General features: G+C 49.1%; 1 protein-coding gene across 4 annotated transcripts in view; it reads left to right on the forward strand.

The window, feature by feature from the left end:
- The window catches only part of HIVEP3 (HIVEP zinc finger 3), a 460,559-nt gene that overhangs the window by 435,842 nt on the left and 6,452 nt on the right, over nt 1-18,265 (forward strand). For 3 of the 4 annotated variants that reach the window (XM_074976609.1, XM_074976610.1, XM_074976611.1), the window contains exons 8-9: nt 1,962-2,060; nt 12,623-13,680. In XM_074976609.1, the coding sequence (XP_074832710.1) occupies nt 1,962-2,060; nt 12,623-13,680 (1,157 nt within the window). The remainder of the gene's footprint in view (nt 1-1,961; nt 2,061-12,622; nt 13,681-18,265) is intronic. The other variant, XM_074976612.1, reaches the window with a different exon arrangement.

Consider the following 18,265-nt stretch of genomic DNA (forward strand, 5'->3'; position numbering starts at 1 on the left):
GTTGGGTGTCCTGCGGTACAGCCTAGGCACCACAAAGAATCATTCTGCCAGCCAGTGTGGGAAACCTGGAAGGAAGGAAATGCTGAGCAGGCCTCTTTACTTGAGGTCTTTCCTCCAGTCCAGGGCTAGTGGCATTGCAGGAGAATTCCTGCGGTACCACACACCGCAGCAGAACTCCCAAACCTCAGTGCCCGCACAGCACCTTTCACCTGATTGATTTCCTGTGTAAACTATCCCCACAGGGAATCAGATTAGGGTGATTGTGATAGTAGTTGAGCATGGATGGGTCACCTCTGTCACCCCAGGTGAGCTGCAGAGATTTACTGAAGGTAGCAGCAGGGTTTCATTTACTAAGGTGTGCCGTCACCATTTACGTTTTGCTATAATTAGTTACAATCAACCAGATTACATGGCCCCTTCTTGCTCTGACCTCCAGGTGCTTGGTTTGGCAGGCTTTCGTCAACAGGAAAGCCTGTGCCATGTCACCTGTTAGGATGAAATTGGAGGGCTTAGCTCGTTGGGACTGGGTCATGTTGGACACTTCTGAACCCTTGAAGGAGCTGCAGCAAGGGCACACATTCCCTCTTGTCAAAGGGCTCAGCCCCTGGAGGAGAGAGGTGGCAGGAGAAGGGTAAAGAAGAGAGAAGGGCAATTTTCTTCTTTACTCCTCCCATCATTTCTCTTGCTCCTCTTCTCTTTCCCAGATCTGGGCTCTACACACCCCTCCGCTGCCTTCACCTGGGGTTCCCTCTGCTAGAGGTAAGAATAGAAATGGTGCCATTAATCCAGCAACAGAGACAGTTGTGGTTTTTTCAGAATTATAGAAATTAGTGGCAGAAACGACCTGTATGGCTGTCTAAACTATTCCTTTGCTGTTCTTTGTAGATGTGCCTACAGCTTGTCCTGTAGCTCTTTCTCAAGCTGGTTATACATGTGTCAGTGTGACCATGCCCCTACAGGGGATACCTCACAGACTGTAAACGTCTCCTGATACTCACCCTCTATACACTGGTCACTGCTCAGTACCAGAGCAAAATGCTTTCAAGCTGTAGACTGGGAAGTGTCATGGGGGAGGTGTGCTCTCACTTAACCATTCAGCATGTGCCAGAACAATCCAGCAGCCCTTCCAACTGTGACACCTGGGGTCACCTGTCCTCTTCCCTTACTATTCAGATTCTTCTTGGGTTGTTTCAGCACATGAGTGTGTCTTTGCTTTCCAGGTCTCACACTCAGAAGTTAGTCAGTTATCTTGCTAATTACTCAAACTGATGGAAAATCTTCAGACAAAGCAAGTTTCCACTGGAAAATGCTGATTTGAGGGAACTGATTGTTCCACGCAAACAGGTTGATTCTGTCAACATTTTCATTGGACAGCAGCAGCTAGGAAGGCTCCGTGGGCTCCCCAGCTTCCAGCAACCCCTCTTCAGATGTGTTTTTCTGAATGGAAATTGTTTCCCAGGCAGCTCTATTAGAGCTTCTTATTGGCAACTGTATCCAAATAGTAAATCACAGGACATATCATTTAGCTGGATTTTTTTTCTCATTCAGCTTCCACCCTGAACCCTTGTTTTGTTGTCCACCCCATCCCTTGGTCACTGTTAACGGCGTGTCACCTGTCTGGAGCCAAAGTACTACTTGCTATGTGCTGGGGCCAGCTCAGATGGATGGCAGGCTGAGCTGCTAAGCTAAGGGGTTGCCTTTCTAATACTGTTCTTCTTGCTCCTTGTTGGCACCGTAACATTGCAGCAGTCCACGGGTGGGGAGTATCTGCTAAATGTGTGCCCTCCTGGTGTTCTAGCTGCTCTGAAGACACCTCCCTCTCTCACCTCAGCCAGTGTGAAGCAGTTGAACAGAAAATCTCTCCCAGCAGAGAGAGCACCTGCAACTGACCCCACAGCTGGTCCTAACTTGTCAACTTGAAACCGATTATTGACTAAGGTGTGTGTTTTGTTTCCTTTTAGGGAATCTGACTAAACATATGAAGTCAAAAGCCCACAGCAAAAAATGTCAGGAGATGGGCGTGTTGGTGTCTTCACTGGTGGAGCTGGAAGCCGAAGAAGGTACAGATTTGCTAAATGTTGGGGCTCTCCCACTGCTGCTTGGAAAACACATGGTGTTTGGGTAGCAAAATGTCCAGTCACATGCCTGGAGCATTCAAGTGGGCCAGGTACCCTGGGCACTGCTGTGTGGGGGCACTGGCTGCCAATTCTTGTTCAGCTGTAGTGCCATGCTCAGAGGAAACTCTCCTTGGGTAGGAGGGCACAGACTGTCCCACACCTGCCCAAGGGGTCTTGGGGGGGCTGCACCTCCCCTGGAACTGTCTAGCACTGGCTTTGGTCAGATACAGGGTGCAGGCATAGTTGAACCACTGACTCAGTATGAGCCTCCTGTGTTCCTTAGGACTGAGTACTGATGTGGTAGAATTTCGTATGAGTCAGGGAGCTCTGGGGGATGGGTTGGGGGCCTGGGAGGCAACAGGGGGTTAAGCCTGGGGTGGGTTAGGGCTGCAGCGGGGGTGAGAGGGTGCAGTTGAGCTGGGGCGTGCAGGGGGTTGGGGCAGGGGTTGAGCCCAGCCAGGGGGTTGGAGCCGGGGCTGTGGGTGTGGTGGATGGAGGGTTGGAGCTGGAGCCCCGCACGCACCAGGGGTTGGGATCCCGGGACACAGTTGAAGCTGGGGCTGCAGGGATTGAGGGCGAGGTTGAATGGTGTGAGCCAGGGTGGGATCTAGCTGGGCAGGGTAGAGCCTCATGCTCTTGCAGTGGCTGACAGCTGGAGCTCCGCAGGCACCGGGGAGTCGGGGGGAGGTTGAGCTGGGCAGGGGGAGGATTGAAGGGGTGTGAACCAGAGTAGGGGTGGGTTGACCTGGCAAGGGGGTTAGAGCCCCTGCGCAAGCCAGCAGCAGCTGACAGCTGGAGCCCAGTGCATGGTGGGGGTGAGCTGGGGCTGCAGGGGCAGGGCAGGGCAGTTGGGGGAGTTGAGCCGTTGGGGGGTTTAACGGGCATGAACGGGTGTGGCTGTCAAGCAGCACCGCTCTGGGAAGCAGGAGGAAGGGGCTCTTAGCCCCTGTGGCTGCCAACAGGGGCAGGGAGCTAAATGGGCTAAAATCCTTCTGCCTACCTTCCCAGAGCGGTGCCTGGTGCCACTCTGGGAATCCGGGGGGAAGGGGCTCTTAGCCTGCCTGGCTGCCTGAGAGCCCAGCTGCTTCACATTGTGTGAAACTTGCATTAAAGTGAGTTTTGTGCAACGTGCAGCCAGGTAAAGCAGGGGGTTACTGTACAGTGCAATGCACCAGGGCAGCCTGATATTTTCTGTGCAGTGCTGATGGGATACTGCTGACCCCTTCCTGCTGCTCCCTCTGTCTCCTTCACCAGAGAAGCTCTTGCAGCTGAAGCTCTCTTCATCTTCCCAGCCTTTTCCAGCGTGATTCCCCATCCTTGCCACAACCCCCAAGGGTTTGATGATAGTGCTTCTGTTATTTTTACAAAGCCCTCTTCAAGTGAGCAAGCTCTGGAGACTTCGCTGCGAGCCAGTGGAATGCTGAGTCAGCAGGAACAGCAAACAGTGCAGGTTCCTGCTGTGCTCCCCAGAGGTCGAGTCCCTCAGAACCGTTATTGGGAAGAGGGTGAGTTCCCCAGGGCACAGAGAGAGCCAAAGTGAAGTTTCCACTTCATGCATCAGATGAAATGGGCACATCCCATGGAAGCTTATGCCCAAATACATTTGTTTGGGTATGTCTACACTACACGGCTTTTCGCGACTGTGGTGATGCAGCCCTGGCAGGCAGTGTAGTCAGGCTAGCAGTCAGGCAGTGTAAACACTGTTTGTCAGGGCTACTGCCAATGAAAAAATCTCCCCGCCTCCCTCACAAGCAGCATGTAGACAAAGCCTTAGGCTCTAAGATGCCACTGGACTCACAGAATCATAGGGCTGGAAGGGACCTCAGGAGGTCATCTAGTCCAGCCCCCTGCTTCAAGCAGGATCAACCCCTACTAAGTCATCCCAGCCAGGACCTTGCCCAGCTGGGACTTCAAAACCTCAAGGGATGGAGAATCCACCACCTCTCTAGGCAATGCATTCCAATGCTTCACCACCTGCCTGGTGAAGTAGTTTTTCCTAATGTCTAACCTACACCTCTCCCTCTTCAACTTCTGACCATTACTCCTTGTTCTGCCATCTGACACCACTGAGAACAGTTTCTCACCCTCCTCTTTAGAGCTCCCCTTCAGGAGGTTGAAGGCTGCTATTCAACCACCTCTAAGTCTTCTCTTCTGTAAACTAAACAAGCTCAAATCCCTCAGCCTATCCTTATAGGTCTTGTGCTCCAGACCCTTAATCATTTTTGTTGCCCTTCACTGAGACTTCTCCAGCAAATCCGCATTCTTTTTATACTGGGGGGGCCCAAAACTGGACACAATATTCCAGATGTGGTCTCACCAGTGCCGAATAAAGAGGAATAACTACTTCTCTAGATCTGCTCGAAATGCTCCTCCTAATGCACCCCAGTATGCCCTTAGCTTCATTGGCTACAAGGGCGCACTGTTTACTCATATCTATCCTTTCATCCACAATAACTCCAGGTCACTTTCCATCGTACTGCTGCTGAGCCAGTCGGTCCCCAGCCTGGAACAATGTTTGGGATTCTTCCGCCCCAGGTGCAGGACTCTAGACTTCTCCTTATTGAACCGCATCATATTTCTGTTGGCCCAGGCCTCCAGTTTATCCAGGTCCCTCTGGATTCTTTCTCTCCCCTCCAACGAATCTACCTCTCCCCTTAGTTTTGTGTCATCTGCAAACTTGCTGAGGGTGCAACCCAGTCCCTCATCCAGGTCATTAATAAAGATGTTGAATAACACCGGCCCCAGAATCGAGCCTTGCAGTACTCTGCTTGAAACAGACCTCCATCCAGATATTGAGCCATTGACCACTACCCGTTGGGCCCGACCATCAAGCCAGCTTTCTATCCATCTTATAGTCCAAGGATCCAATCCATATTTCCTTAACTTATGGACAAGAATGTTGTGGGAGACCATATCAAAAGCCTTGCTGAAGTCAAGGTATATCACATCCACTGACTTCCCCATGTCCACAGAGCTTATTACCTCGTCATAGAAGCTAATCAGATTGGTGAGGCAGGACTTGCCCCTGGTGAATCCATGTTGGCTACTTTTGATCACTTCCCCTCTTCCAAGTGCTTCAAAACAGATTCCTTGAGGATTTCCTCCATTATTTTCCCAGGGATTGAGGTAAGGCTGACAGGCCTACAGTTCCCTGGATTGTCCTTCTTTCCTTTTTTAAAGATGAGCACTACGTTTGCCTTCTTCCAGTCACCCAGTATCTCCCCTGATCTCCAAGAGTCTTCAAGAATAATGTCCAAAGGTTCAGCAATGACCTCTGCCAATTCCCTCAGTACCCTGGGGTGCATTAAATCCAGACCCATGGACTTGTGCACATCTAGTTTTTCTAGATAGCTCAGAACTTGTTCCTTCCCCACAGATGGCTGCCCTCCACCTTCCCATACTGCATCGTCTAGGACCGTCCTGAGGAAGTTGACTTTGTCCGTGAAGACTGAGGCAAAAAAAGCATTGAGTGCTTCAGCTCTTCCTGCATCATCTGTCACTAGGTTACCTTACGTTCTTGCTGAAACAGACTAACCGGGTGATGCCTCTGAACCTGCAAAGATGTTTTCATGAGCAAAGGCCAAGTGGAAAGAGCCTAGTTCAGTAGGATATGGCTCAGGGCTCAGCACAGACCTTCATGCATCACAGCACCCTTGAGGGTAGGCTCCAGGGTTCCTCACTCCACATCCCATGATCAAAGCACCCAACCAGTCTGCCAGTGCCTCTTTTACACCTTCAGCACCAGACTCTGATCCCAGTTACTCTGTAGCACCACTCATTTCAGTGGGCTGGCACATGGTAAGAAGGGTCAGAATCTTCCTCAATTCTCCAGGGATCACCAGTTACGACTGCAATAGGAGACTCACATCTAGGCAGACAAGTGGCGAGCAGTGGAGGGGGCTGGAGGGTGCATTTAATCCTCACACCGATGATTTTTCTGTGACAAATGTGAAAAAGGGTTATTACTGTAGTTTCAAATGAAACCCAGCCATGTTAGTCTGAAGGAGGGAAGCTGCTGCCATTCCCCTATACCCAGGTGGTCTGTAGGCAGAGGAAGCAAAATGTCTTAAATGGCTTTTTTTTCCCTTGGCTTCTGGTGCAAGTTACAGCTGACTATGCTTCGGGCTTCTGTCCTGCCCTTAAAAGCAGTCTTGCATTCATGCTGAGGCATTCTTTGTCTGCTGGAGGCAATGCCAGAGTTCAGAGCGTGGGGAGGAGAGCCACCAAAAAAAAAAAAATCTAGGGTTTACTAGTGACAGCCCTGGGGAAAAGTGTTAGCATAGTGTTAACCAGCAGAAGTCTGCTCCAGTGTCAGATTGCTGGAGGTCTCCTTCAGTCTGTTAACTCGCTTAGAATAATTGATTAGCTGATGGCTTCTTAAAATCTCCCCTGCTGTTAAACTTACCTGTAGGTGATTCTTACTCAGATCAAAGCTCCATAGGACAGGAGACAGTTGTTACTGAAATCTTGGTTCAAGGCATTCTGAAATCAGGAGGTTTATTTTAAAGCTTGTTATTATAGTAAACTGGAAGTAATGATTCATATTAATTGTGTGAAGCTTTTAAAAACCTGCAAATCAGAAATCCTGTTCGTGCAGCAGATAATTGTAGGCTGCAAAGGCCAGAACTGCAAGAGCTCAATTCAGTCATTCAGGGGAATGCTTTCATTAATTATTTCATTCAGTCATTCACTGCGCTGATCGCACAGGGTTAATAGTAATGTATTGTGAGTAGCACAGTGTGCGAGCTGTTCTAAAGCCATTCAAGGCTGCAAGCTGAAAGAAGTACTCTGCTTAGGAAAAGGAACGAGCTAAGCAGACGAGAAGGCTTGCATTTGTTTGTTTCAGCCTTTCGTCTCATTTTTTAAAAATACCATTAAACCAAAAGCCCTGTTAAAAAACTGCCTTTCCTCCAGAGGTCACCTGGGAGAATGCTTAGCAGACGTTTGGAGCAAGCATCAGCTGGAAGGCCTCTTTGCCCTTCATTAAATCATGTGTCCATGCCTGTTTGTGAATGAGCACTCAGTTCCTGGACACCTGCTAGGCTCGGTGAGGGAAAGGACCTGCCTAGACTCAGGAAAGCACAGGGGGAGGAATCCGTTAGCATTCCGAATGGAATCCTTCTCCATCTGTTGATGTTGGCTGTACCGCTGCAGGCTGGAATGTGTAGCTGTCTGGACATTATTGCATTCTGCAGGCAACCCATGTAATTTTAGCATTACAAAAAAGTTACAGTCTGTGCTTCCTCCCATTTGTGTTTGTGTAAAGGGGACAGGAAAAGAATGTGTAAAGGTGACAATGGGAAGGCTCAGCACCAGAACAACTCAGGAGGCTACTTTGGCCAAGTTTAACGCATTCTGTGTCGTGACCACTGACACCGGAGGCTCCAAAATGCAGCGTCTAGGCAGCCGTGCAAAGGGCTAGAAAATCATGTCTAGTCCTGTAAGTGCCAAGGGTCAGATGGATGGACGGAGATTGACAGAGGATGAAGAAGGCTTAAAGCTTGTCTCTGCATGATATTTAAAATTCCCAGCTCCATCCCACGTCCTAATTTTTCTCATTATCACATAGTTTCAGTTGCTGAGAGGACAGCGGGTTGGAAAGAGCATTCCCCTGTGTTGTCAGAGGCTGTCTTTCTCTTCTCCTAGAGGGAGATCAGCACAGAACCAGACAAGGGTTGGCCCACCCAAAAGTGGTTGTTTCTAATTGCAACAAAACAGAGCAGCAGAAATGCGTACAGACTAACATGGCTACCTCTCTGTTCCATTTCTAACTGCAATGAGCTATTCCAGGAAGACTCTCTGCACTCTCTTTGCATCCACCCCTAAAACTAGCTGTCTTTCACATGATGGGTTTGCTTCTATTTAAGCAACAGGAGAAATAAAGGACTTTTCCTGTTAACATAAAAGGAGACTCTGGGTCCAATCCTCTGCTCTTTTACACCAATTTTACACTGGTGTAATTCCACTGAATTCAGTCCAGCAATACAGAGCGGAGAATGAAGCTGGTATTAGGCACTCACTGATGCGTGTCACTGTCCAGACAGGTTGCCATGTAAGACACCTTTCCAGCTTCCCCCTCTCCCATTCTCTGTCCTGCTGAGTTCAGAGAACCAGTTTTTTATTGTGGAGCAGTCTGTCCTTTGGCTGAGTTTGAAGCTTTCTGTCTGCGCAGTGGGAACCTGTCGACAGAGCATGTCAGGATCCACTTGGGCTCCCTCAAGGCTCGCTCACTCAGATGGCTCCTGTGTGTTAAATGTGGGCTACTCCACCACGTGGAAATGGATTTGCTTCATCCTAGCTTTGTACCGCAGACCATGCTGTGCTCACCGGATGCTGCCGGTGCCAATCTATTGTTCTACCACTGCTGGGAAACCAAACAACCCAGGGCAAAGATTCCTCGGGACTGGAACCTCACAGCGGGGCGCGCTTCGGCCATCACTCTCTGCCAATTCTAAGCTTCCCCACAGCATAAAGTCGTTAGAGCAGCAGAAGTGACTAACTCCTATATCTGGCTGTGAAACGTTTTCCCTTTCAGGACAAGAAATAAACATGGTTTGGACCAGAGCTGGTTTTTCATTTAGAGTAATACTTGTTATGAATTTTCAGGATGGACAGTAATCCACAGCTAGAGCCTGGTTGTGACTTACTGTTCATTGCCCCTTGTGTTTCACTGTGTAATGGTCACTCTCATGGTTGTGAGCTGTTCACTTTGATTAGTCACAGCCCATGTTCTTTGACACGCTATCTGAGTCACATGGTCATGTTTCTGCTTTTTGATTGGATAGCTGAAACTTTTTAAATAACAGAACAGCCAGTGATGTGCTTCTCAGTATGATTTTCAGAATGAATAATCATCTGGGCTAAAATAAGTGGCCCTTTTCACCAGCCTCTGACAGTTGCTGAATACTCTCGAACAACGGATCAGACCCCACAACTCACAGTAACCTGAACTGTAACACAGAAGTGGGTCTGTCCCACGAAAGCTCACCTAATAAATTATTTTGCTAGTCCTTGGCTACGTCTACACATGCACGCTACATCGAAATAGCTTATTTCAGTGTAGCGACATCGAAATAGTCTATTTCGATGAATAACGTCTACACGTCCTCCAGGGCTGGCAACGTCGACGTTCAACTTCGACGTTGGGCAGCACCACATCGAAATAGGCGCTGCGAGGGAACGTCTACACGCCGAAGTAGCACACATCGAAATAAGGGTGCCAGGAACAGCTGCAGACAGGGTCACAGGGCGGACTCAACAGCAAGCCGCTCCCTTAAAGGGCACCTCCCAGACACAGCTGCACTAAACAACACAAGATCCACAGAGCCGACAACTGGTTGCAGACCCTGTGCATGCAGCATGGATCCCCAGCTGCCGCAGCAGCAGCCAAAAGCCCTGGGCTAAGGGCTGCTGCACACGGTGACCATAAAGCCCCACAGGGGCTGGAGAGAGAGCGTCTCTCAACCCCTCAGCTGATGGCCGCCATGGCGGACCCTGCTATTTCGATGTTGCGGGACGCGGATCGTCTACACGTGCCCTACTTCGACGTTCAACTTTGAAGTAGGGCGCTATTCCCATCCCCTCATGGGGTTAGCGACTTCGACGTCTCACCGCCTAACGTTGATTTCAACTTCGAAATAGCGCCCAACACGTGTAGCCGTGACGGGTGCTATTTTGAAGTTGGCGCCACTACTTCGAAGTAGCATGCACGTGTAGACGCGGCCTTTAAGTGCTACTTGACTGCTTTTTGTTTTAACCTGAACTGGGCTGCTTTATCAATGGATCAGAGCAGCTTCTTATTGTTCGGCCAGCTATAGCTGTAACAGCCCACCCGGGTGTGGTGGGGAGTGGTCTGGCCTGACCCTTCCCTCTGCTCAGCTCTCCAGCTGCTCTGAGCAGCTGGTGTATGGCAGTATTAAGTGAAATGCTCTGTCTGTTCACATTGATTTGATTAGGTGAGAAATAGGTTTTCCTTGTCTGAACCTGATGGAAAATGAGCCCCAGAATGCTGCAGTTAGTTCACACACGTCAGAGAAATTTCTGGGAAATAACCACAGAGAGACACATTGAAGATAATCAGCAAATATGGTTTAGCAAAGAGACACTGCTTTTCTTCATGGAGCCTGGCACACAAAGGCATTGAGAAACTGAGAATGTTAATTTTCAAGTAGCCGGCTTGAAGAGCTAGTTCTAGGAAAAGCCTGCTTGGGTGGTGTTTGGCTTGAGCAATAGTGACCTCCAGTGGCCATTCCTTGTGGATCCCTCGGGAAACAGCCCCTGTCTACTGCCAATATGTTTTACTTCTGTGGCAGAAACAAACCCATTCTTAGCAGAGGGCAGCAGGGATTTACCCAACACAGCACCAAACTTGGAAGCACAGCACCAGTGGGTGCATTCACAGGATGCCCCCAGCTGTTGCTGACCTCACAGCTGCCTAAACTTCTTTGGAGCTTAACGTTTTCACAGCAAAAGTTCCCTAGGGGTCTGTGTTTCTGCCTCTGGTCACGTGCACTGCTGTGTCCCTTTGGACACCCAGGCACCTATGCTCCTGCGATGGATGAATCAGGCAGTCCTCTGCCTAACTTGCTTTCAGGCCCCAGCTTGGTAGATGTGCACAGAGCATACCTAACTTCACACGTACCAGGAAGGAGGGTTGGGAGGAGGGAGGAAGAACCCTTCTCTAATACCTTCACCCTTACAGTTGGGGTATTCATCTGGGTTGTGTGGGAGACTCCTGGTTCCAGTCTCCTCTTTGAACAATGAGGAAATGGAGTTTGGAGAGGGATCTGCCATCTCTCTCATAGCCACTGGACTGTGTGGCAGGCTGGTGTGGATCAGCGAGAGCAAAAGCAGCCTTGTGACTGAATCTGTAGCCTGCTGGGTTGAGCCCTCACCTGGATACCGGGCTAGCGCTCTAGTAGCAGTTTATGTATTCACGCGGAATAGCATCAGTAGAAGTGACGGTGGCTGACACACAAGTGACTATCCCTGGTCAGACCGCTCCTCCCTAACAATTTGGGCTGATTGGCTTCATTTACTGGCCCTACTAGTGACAGGTAACTTAAGCCCCCACCACAATACTATATAAACCTGGGATTCTGTTTTTCCTCTTCATTTCCATCTGATGCGGTGGGTTTTACACACAAAAGCTCATGACCTATTAAATTTGTTAGTCTCTAAGGTGCTACCCAACTGCTTGTTAATTGAACTAACAGTGCTGAGGAAGGCAGCTATTACCCCTCTTCCACGCAGCTTCTTGCAAGAAATTCCTGCAGTGCCTGACTCCAGGTGGATCCCCACAGCTGAGAATCCCAGGAAGAGGGATGAACCTTCCTCCAGCCCAGAATTAGATGCCAAGTTCTACTCTCGTTGGCTAGCTTAGGCAGCTCCCTGCTTAGAATGTTGGCTTTGGTGGATCCTGTTCCTAAGCACCTAACTGGCTCCATTCCTTGTGTAGAAGCCTCAGCACCTATCTTGGCCTTGGCAAAGCCTGGTGATTTCCTAGATGTCTAGATTCCTTTGTGACTGTAGCCCCATGGCAGTTAGAAAGTGTGACAGGTGCTGGGCTAAACACACCGATGTATTTATTTTATTAGTATCGGCAGCAGCATCTGAATGTCCATTAAGGTTGAGAGCCTGACCTTGTTAGACATTTGAGAGAGCCGTGGAAATGGCACCTGCCAGACAAAGCTCATATCTCGGTTATCATTAAACAGGGTCTAAAAGTGGGGCAAGGGAGGTCACAGCATTGGTTTTCAGAAGGTCCCAGGTTTTTCATTTGGTTGGGAAGGGCCAAAGTTGATGTTTGAAATGTTGACAGAATTTTAACAACCCTGTCCCCCAGCTCTAGTTGGGTCCACATGTAACAAAAGGAAGAGAGCGACAAACGGGAGTGAGGAGAAGGGGGAGATATCTCTACAGAATGCCTGTTTGTAAAACTGTGGCAGATTTCCATCTGCCTCACCACTGAGCTTTATAGGCATCACGGCGGAGAAGAGTCTTGGTGGGGCTTGAAGGAAGATGAAGTCGTGGCTTTGTGGCTCTTACCAGCAAGCCTTGCCCATTTGTAATGGGAGGCATGGGAGAATGCAGGGAGGTTTTTGAGGAGGCAGCAGGCACGACGCTGACTATGCTGGCAGGGCAAAGACGAGTCATCGGTACACCAAAAACCAGGTCATTGAGAACTGAAGGGGCCTTATGTTGCTGATTTTGAGGTGATGGGCAACAGGGAGGGCCAGCAGAGGTGCAGATGGTGGAAGCTGATCAAAGCAATGAGCTGGTAAGGTGACTGAATAAATTACAGGGGTAAGACTGCAGACGTCAAGGCCAGAGAGGAAGTAGTTGTAGTCATTGGCTACAGGATGATAAAGGTTTAGACAGCAACAATGTCCTTTTTTCATGTGGTATGCGCAGCGTGCCGTGCATCACAGCCGAATCCTTTCCGTGTTTCTGTGTCTCTTATATGCTTGACGGATTTTTGTCCATGCTTGTTTTTTTTCCCTCAGGAACCAGTGAAGACCTATTCCAAGATTCCGAAGGGAGGGAGGGGTCCGAGCCAATTGAGGAGCACCAGTTTTCAGACTTAGAGGAATCTGACGATGATGATGAGAATGAAGATGATGAAGATGAGGAGGGAGAGGAGAGCCAAGATGAGCCACCTTTAAAGTTTTCAGAAGTGAAACATACCTCCCTTCCAGTGCACTCTTTGGGCAGCTCTCCGTCTGCTCCAGAGAAATGCACTGGGGCACCATTGTCTTTCACACAAGATATTGTCTCCAGCAGCCAGCAAGTAGGCAGGGGCCAACCGACCACCTCCTCAGGGCTGGAAACAAAGTGGTCAGCGGACAGTAGCGAAGTTTGCCACAGCTTCTTGAGTCTTCATAGGCCAGCTTTGACCTCCAGTGAACATTTGGCTCCTGCTGAAAGGGAATCCGTCACAAAACAGCAAATGCTCTTAGCTATGGACCTGTCAACCTCAAAAGACTCCTCCCCAAGAAGGAAGTGGTCCCCAGGCAAGGACTCTGGTGTTGGTGGCAGCGGCAGCAGGCCAATGCTAGCTAGAAAGCACTTATTAACCAAAAACGAAACTTCACCGAAGCGTTTCTCGCCAACTGGAGAAATGTCTTCGCTAAGGTGCCTGTCACCAGGGAGAGGGATGTCACCATCTCGGCACATGTCACCAAGACGGGAGTCATCTCCGCTGAGATGTGTGTCCCCAAGGCTTGAGCTGTCCCCCAGCAGGCACCCTTCCCCAAGAAGAGAGCTATCCCCAAGAATGCATCTTCCAACAGAGAGAGGGGCCTCCCCTGTGAGGCATTCGTCTCCCAGCAGAGAGATACCATCAATCAGATATTTATCACTGAAGAAAATCTTGCCTCCAGGCTGTTCAGAGCCACTCTCTAGATATCCATCCCCAGGGAAAGAGGACTTGCCTTGTAGTAGCAAATCAGCCGCTGATGACCAAGGTCAAAGCTCATTCAAAGGCCAGCATGGAATTTTAGCTTCAATGCCTCTACCTCATAGGTTCCTTGGCAAAAGTGCAGAGCTCTCCGAGTCCAAGTTGGTAAGCTCCAATTCTGCTTCTGTGTTCATATTTACTGTTGAGCTTTGTAAATACTTTGATTTTTGAATGTTGTCTAGTAAAAGATAGTATAAGCCAGCATGTGCTTTCCATCCCATCCCTTTCCCTGCCTGTGCCCTCACCTCCCCTTCCACATCTTCTCTCCCCTCGCCTGCTGCCTCCCTTCCACTTCGTCTCTCTCCTCCCCATTTTTATTTCCCCCCTCTTCTTTTTTGTGTTTTTATTTTGAAAGTTAATACCACAACCGCAGGCAGGAACAACTGCCAAAGAAAGGGCAGGTAGCACGTTATCTGTCACTCATTCACTCCATGCCCTTTCTGCTGGGGAACCAACACAGGGGGCACTTGATGAGAACTGTGGCTTTGGTTTTGTGATGGGGGCACTAGTTCCATAGCAAGTTGTTTGCACCGTGCTCACTCAGTTCTCAAAGGCCATGAACAGCCATGAGATTCTAGCTGTGTTCAGCTACTAGCGACCTGAATTAGTAAAGGCGAAAGGCCTTGTCAACCAATACTAATCCCTTCGAGACTTCCAGGTACTGCATTAGGTTTTTTGGGCTTCACATCTCGCTTGCTTTCTCAAGCCCATTAGGTATTTTCCCTATTAAGTTCAAAGATCACCTAATTCTACCTCTACGGGGTGTATAGCATCCCACACAGGACTGGATTTACACCTTGGGCTCCCCTAGGCATAGGGGCTTGGAACCCCTGCCCCATTCCGCCCGCAGGGGCTCAGCGCTCCTAACCACTGGGGAGAGCCCCACCTTAGGCACCCTGCCGCACAGTGCCTCTTCGCTCACAGAACCCTGCGACCCAGTGCTCCTGCACAGCCCCAGCACAACTTCCCAGTGCCCCACACAGAGTCCCTACTGCCCAGCACACAAAGACCTGGTCGGTCCTCCACTGTCCAGTGCCCCCTACAAACTCCTCACTTCCCAGTTCTCCCACCCCCTGCCACAGAGACCCATTTTCCCAATCCATGCCCCGCCCCCAGTTGCACTTACGGGCCCTCCTTGGAGGTGACTGTCCCATAGGCAAAGCAAGGAGCACTGCAGCAGGGCCGCATGGGGCCCTGACCTTGCTCCCTGCTGGGGCCCAGGAGCTGTAAAATTTGGCTCTTTTAAATGTCCCGAGAATGCTGGTGCCTATAGGCATGTGCCTTCTGTGCCTAGTGGGAAATCAGGCCCTGACCCTACATGGGAAGGATGTTAGTGTATCCCCTTCATGCATATAGATGAATTAGACTTAAATTCACATGATCGGTACAGCAATGTCCCATCTGACTGCTACTGTCACATCTCTCCACAGAAAGTCTTAATGTCCTGGTCTACATTGCAACTTACAGTCGATGGCAGATACACAATTCTAGCTATGGCAGTTGCATAGCTAGAATCAGTGTATCTGCAGTCGACTGTAAGGTCTGTCCTCACTGAGGGAGCAGTTCTCCCGTCAACCTCCCTTACTCCTCGCGAGAGCAGGAGTACAGGGGTCGACTGCCAACCCCAGAGTGATCCATTTCGCGCTTCTTTACCAGACGCCAGAAGCTGCACTCCAGGAGCTCGACCCTTTGACCCAGTAAGTGTAGACCTACCCAAAGTGCCTGCTTGGCCTCCAAGGGCTTGCCTACCTTGTGTGTTAAGCTGAATTGCAGAGGGATGAACTGTAGTACAGACTAGCGTGTTGTGTTCTCCCTGGCCTTTAGACTCTGCTGGGTCGAACTAAAGTGCCTTTGGGTGCATTAATGTGTTAATTCAATCAGTGCAATGTCAATGCACAGACAAGCCCTAAGTTACGTTAGGAGTAACTCCGCTGAAGTCACTCAGTGCATTTACACCGCTTTGAAACTGGCACAAAACTGTGGTGAGTGTTCTGAAGGTGGAGGGCCCTTGCAGAACTTCCGTCACAGTGAGTCCCCTGGCAGGCAGTGAGCTTGTGATTCCTCACAGGAACCACTTACCTCACAGACTGTGTTTTTCCCTGTCAGGGACATTGCACTGACTTACTCTGGGGTTTGTTTGTTTTATTCTTTTCCTTTATCATTTCAACACGATCCCCTGGTTTAGGCCCACACTTTCACCCACCTTACAGCGATTTGAGTCCGCTGTGAAATAATCTCCTGTGATGGCTTTTCATGCTGCCAAAAGCAGACACAATTATTACACAAATTATACCCCACACCTCCCCGCCCCCAAATATGACCAGTGTTTTCTAACCCTTTCTGTCTCTCCATTGCGAAACATTCGCAATCACCCTTAAAAATTTTAGAATAAGGAACAGCAGAGGTCACTCTCCAACTGGCAGAAAGCCTATGCAAATTGGCATACCTGATTGCCAGACTTCAGAGATGTAGCAGACTGTGTCCATGTCTATGTTACCTGGAAGATTGACCCATTCAGGGTTGATCTTCTGGGGTTTAATTTTGCACGCCAGGTGGGGACACATGAAATTGACTTCTCATGGGGTCAGCAGTCGACCCCTGTGCTCCTCGCTGTTGCTATGAATAAGGGAGGTCGACTGTAAAACTCTCTCATCAATCTTCGTTAGTGAGGACAGCCAGGTAAGTCGATTTCAAATAAGTCGATTCTAGCTTCTCTGTTGCTATAGCTAGAATTGCATATCTGAAATCAACTTATTTGCTTCATGTAGACCAAGCCTTAGTCATTAAATAATCAGATCCCTTTCAAGTGTGGTTATAATCAGAAAAGTGACTCCTTCTTAGTCCATTTGTCTGCCCTCTGGGCATCCCCACATCTCCTCCACTAACTTTACCAGCACAGAGAAGTTTTCACTCCCATGAACTTACAGAACCAGCACAGCTCTGAGAGATGGAGCTGGGGCCTATTTTGCATCCTCTCCCTTCACTGAGCTTATCAGCTGAGTTTTCCTTGCACAATCTTTGTTCCTGTTGATGACATAGGTGGCAGAAACATCAGAGCTGGATCATCTAACCCCAACTAGTATTGGCAGGGACAGCTGTTAGAAAAACAGATTCTGGACTTAAAAAAAGAATGGCATTTTATCTAGATTCCCAGAGAGACATACCAGCATGTGCTACAGAGAGACAGTTGAGCCCAGCAGAGCTATTAAATAGTAAAGCAATACAAAGATATTAGGGAACTACCTTGACCCAAGCTTTGGGTCACAGCATAACACAGCCCTGTGCCTTTGTTAGGAAAACCTCGTTCCCTTGCTGGTTTCTGACCTCAGTAGTGAGCTGCTGCCCTTCTCAGCTCCCCTGTAGTCTCAGATCCTGAGGGTGAGGGTGGCACCTGGAAGTAATGGGAAGTGGGGATTCAGTGAGTCCACTAATCACTATGAAAGAAGGGGGTAATTCTAGAATCATGAGTGACATGAAAAGCATTTTAAACCAGCCAGTGCTGGATTAGATCAGCCAATGTAAGCAGGTGAAGTTCCCCCTTGTGCAGATGGTTGTGTAAGGTCCTACACACCACTTATCCCCTTAAAATAGGCCTTAATGTAAGCATTCATGTTGCATAAATCCACCTCCCTGTTCATTGGCCCCTGCTCCTTCTATCTGTTTTCTCCTGACCTACTGTATGTCAACAGAGCGAAGAAAAGCCCATCGCTGGCCCATACCAGCTGACTTGGGCTCCAAGGCAGTTTCATTGCTGTATAGATTTTCCAGCTCCAGGATCCTGCAAAGGTCTCAGCCAGAGCTCTGGTAGCCCCGGTCAGCTGGCACAGGCCAGGCATGGGTTGTTCTTTGTTGTGTGAACATACCGCTCATGACCCTGTGCAGCTCTGGCACTAGTTTACACGGAAAAGGGCTGTTAGGCAAGCGTTTGGGATTTTACTGCTGGCAGCATGGTACACATTTTGTCCATTTACACTGACTGCTTTTGCTGTTCCTTTCTCCATTGCCTCCAATCTCTTCTCACAGAACCAACATTATGTGAGCAGCTGGTTCTCTACAGACCATGTCAGGGAGCCTGTGCCTTGCAGGAGCTTCTCAGGTTCTATATTCAGCCTGATTTTAGGGATCATCTGTTCCACCACTTCCTCTCAGGAGTCCTGTGTGGTGATTAGCTGTAATAACCCTGTTAATCCATTTCTGTGGAGCCCATGTTTCTGGGCATGACATAGATTAGAAACGTATATGAAACCGAGAGATCACATCAGAACACTAGAGATGAACAGGCAAAAATAACATAAGATATTGAAGGGTTGATTATTAGGGACATGCAAATTAGTTCCTGTAAAACAAGAACCAGTGCTGCCCATCAATCAGTGTGTAAACTCAGTCCAAATCTGCTTTGTACTTAGAAGTTGTTAGGGTTTAATGTTTCTTTTCAAACTTCTCACTCCCCAGCTCTTCATAGTTCTAGGCAAAAGCAGAACTAGAATACAGAACAGATTTGTTTCTTGTGGCATTTTTGATCTGTTTCAAATACCTGAAGGGAGCCTTGGGAAAGATTCTGACAGAGGCGGGCCTGAAGCAAACCCCTAGACCTGCACCCCACCAGCCTTTGTGGGCGTTTGTCCAGAACCAAATGTCATAGCTCAGGCCTCTCTCTTCTGAGGAGAGCCCGCATATCTTCTGATGTTTG

Source organism: Carettochelys insculpta, chromosome 24 (genome assembly GCF_033958435.1).
Source record: "Carettochelys insculpta isolate YL-2023 chromosome 24, ASM3395843v1, whole genome shotgun sequence".
Lineage (NCBI taxonomy): Eukaryota > Metazoa > Chordata > Testudines > Carettochelyidae > Carettochelys > Carettochelys insculpta.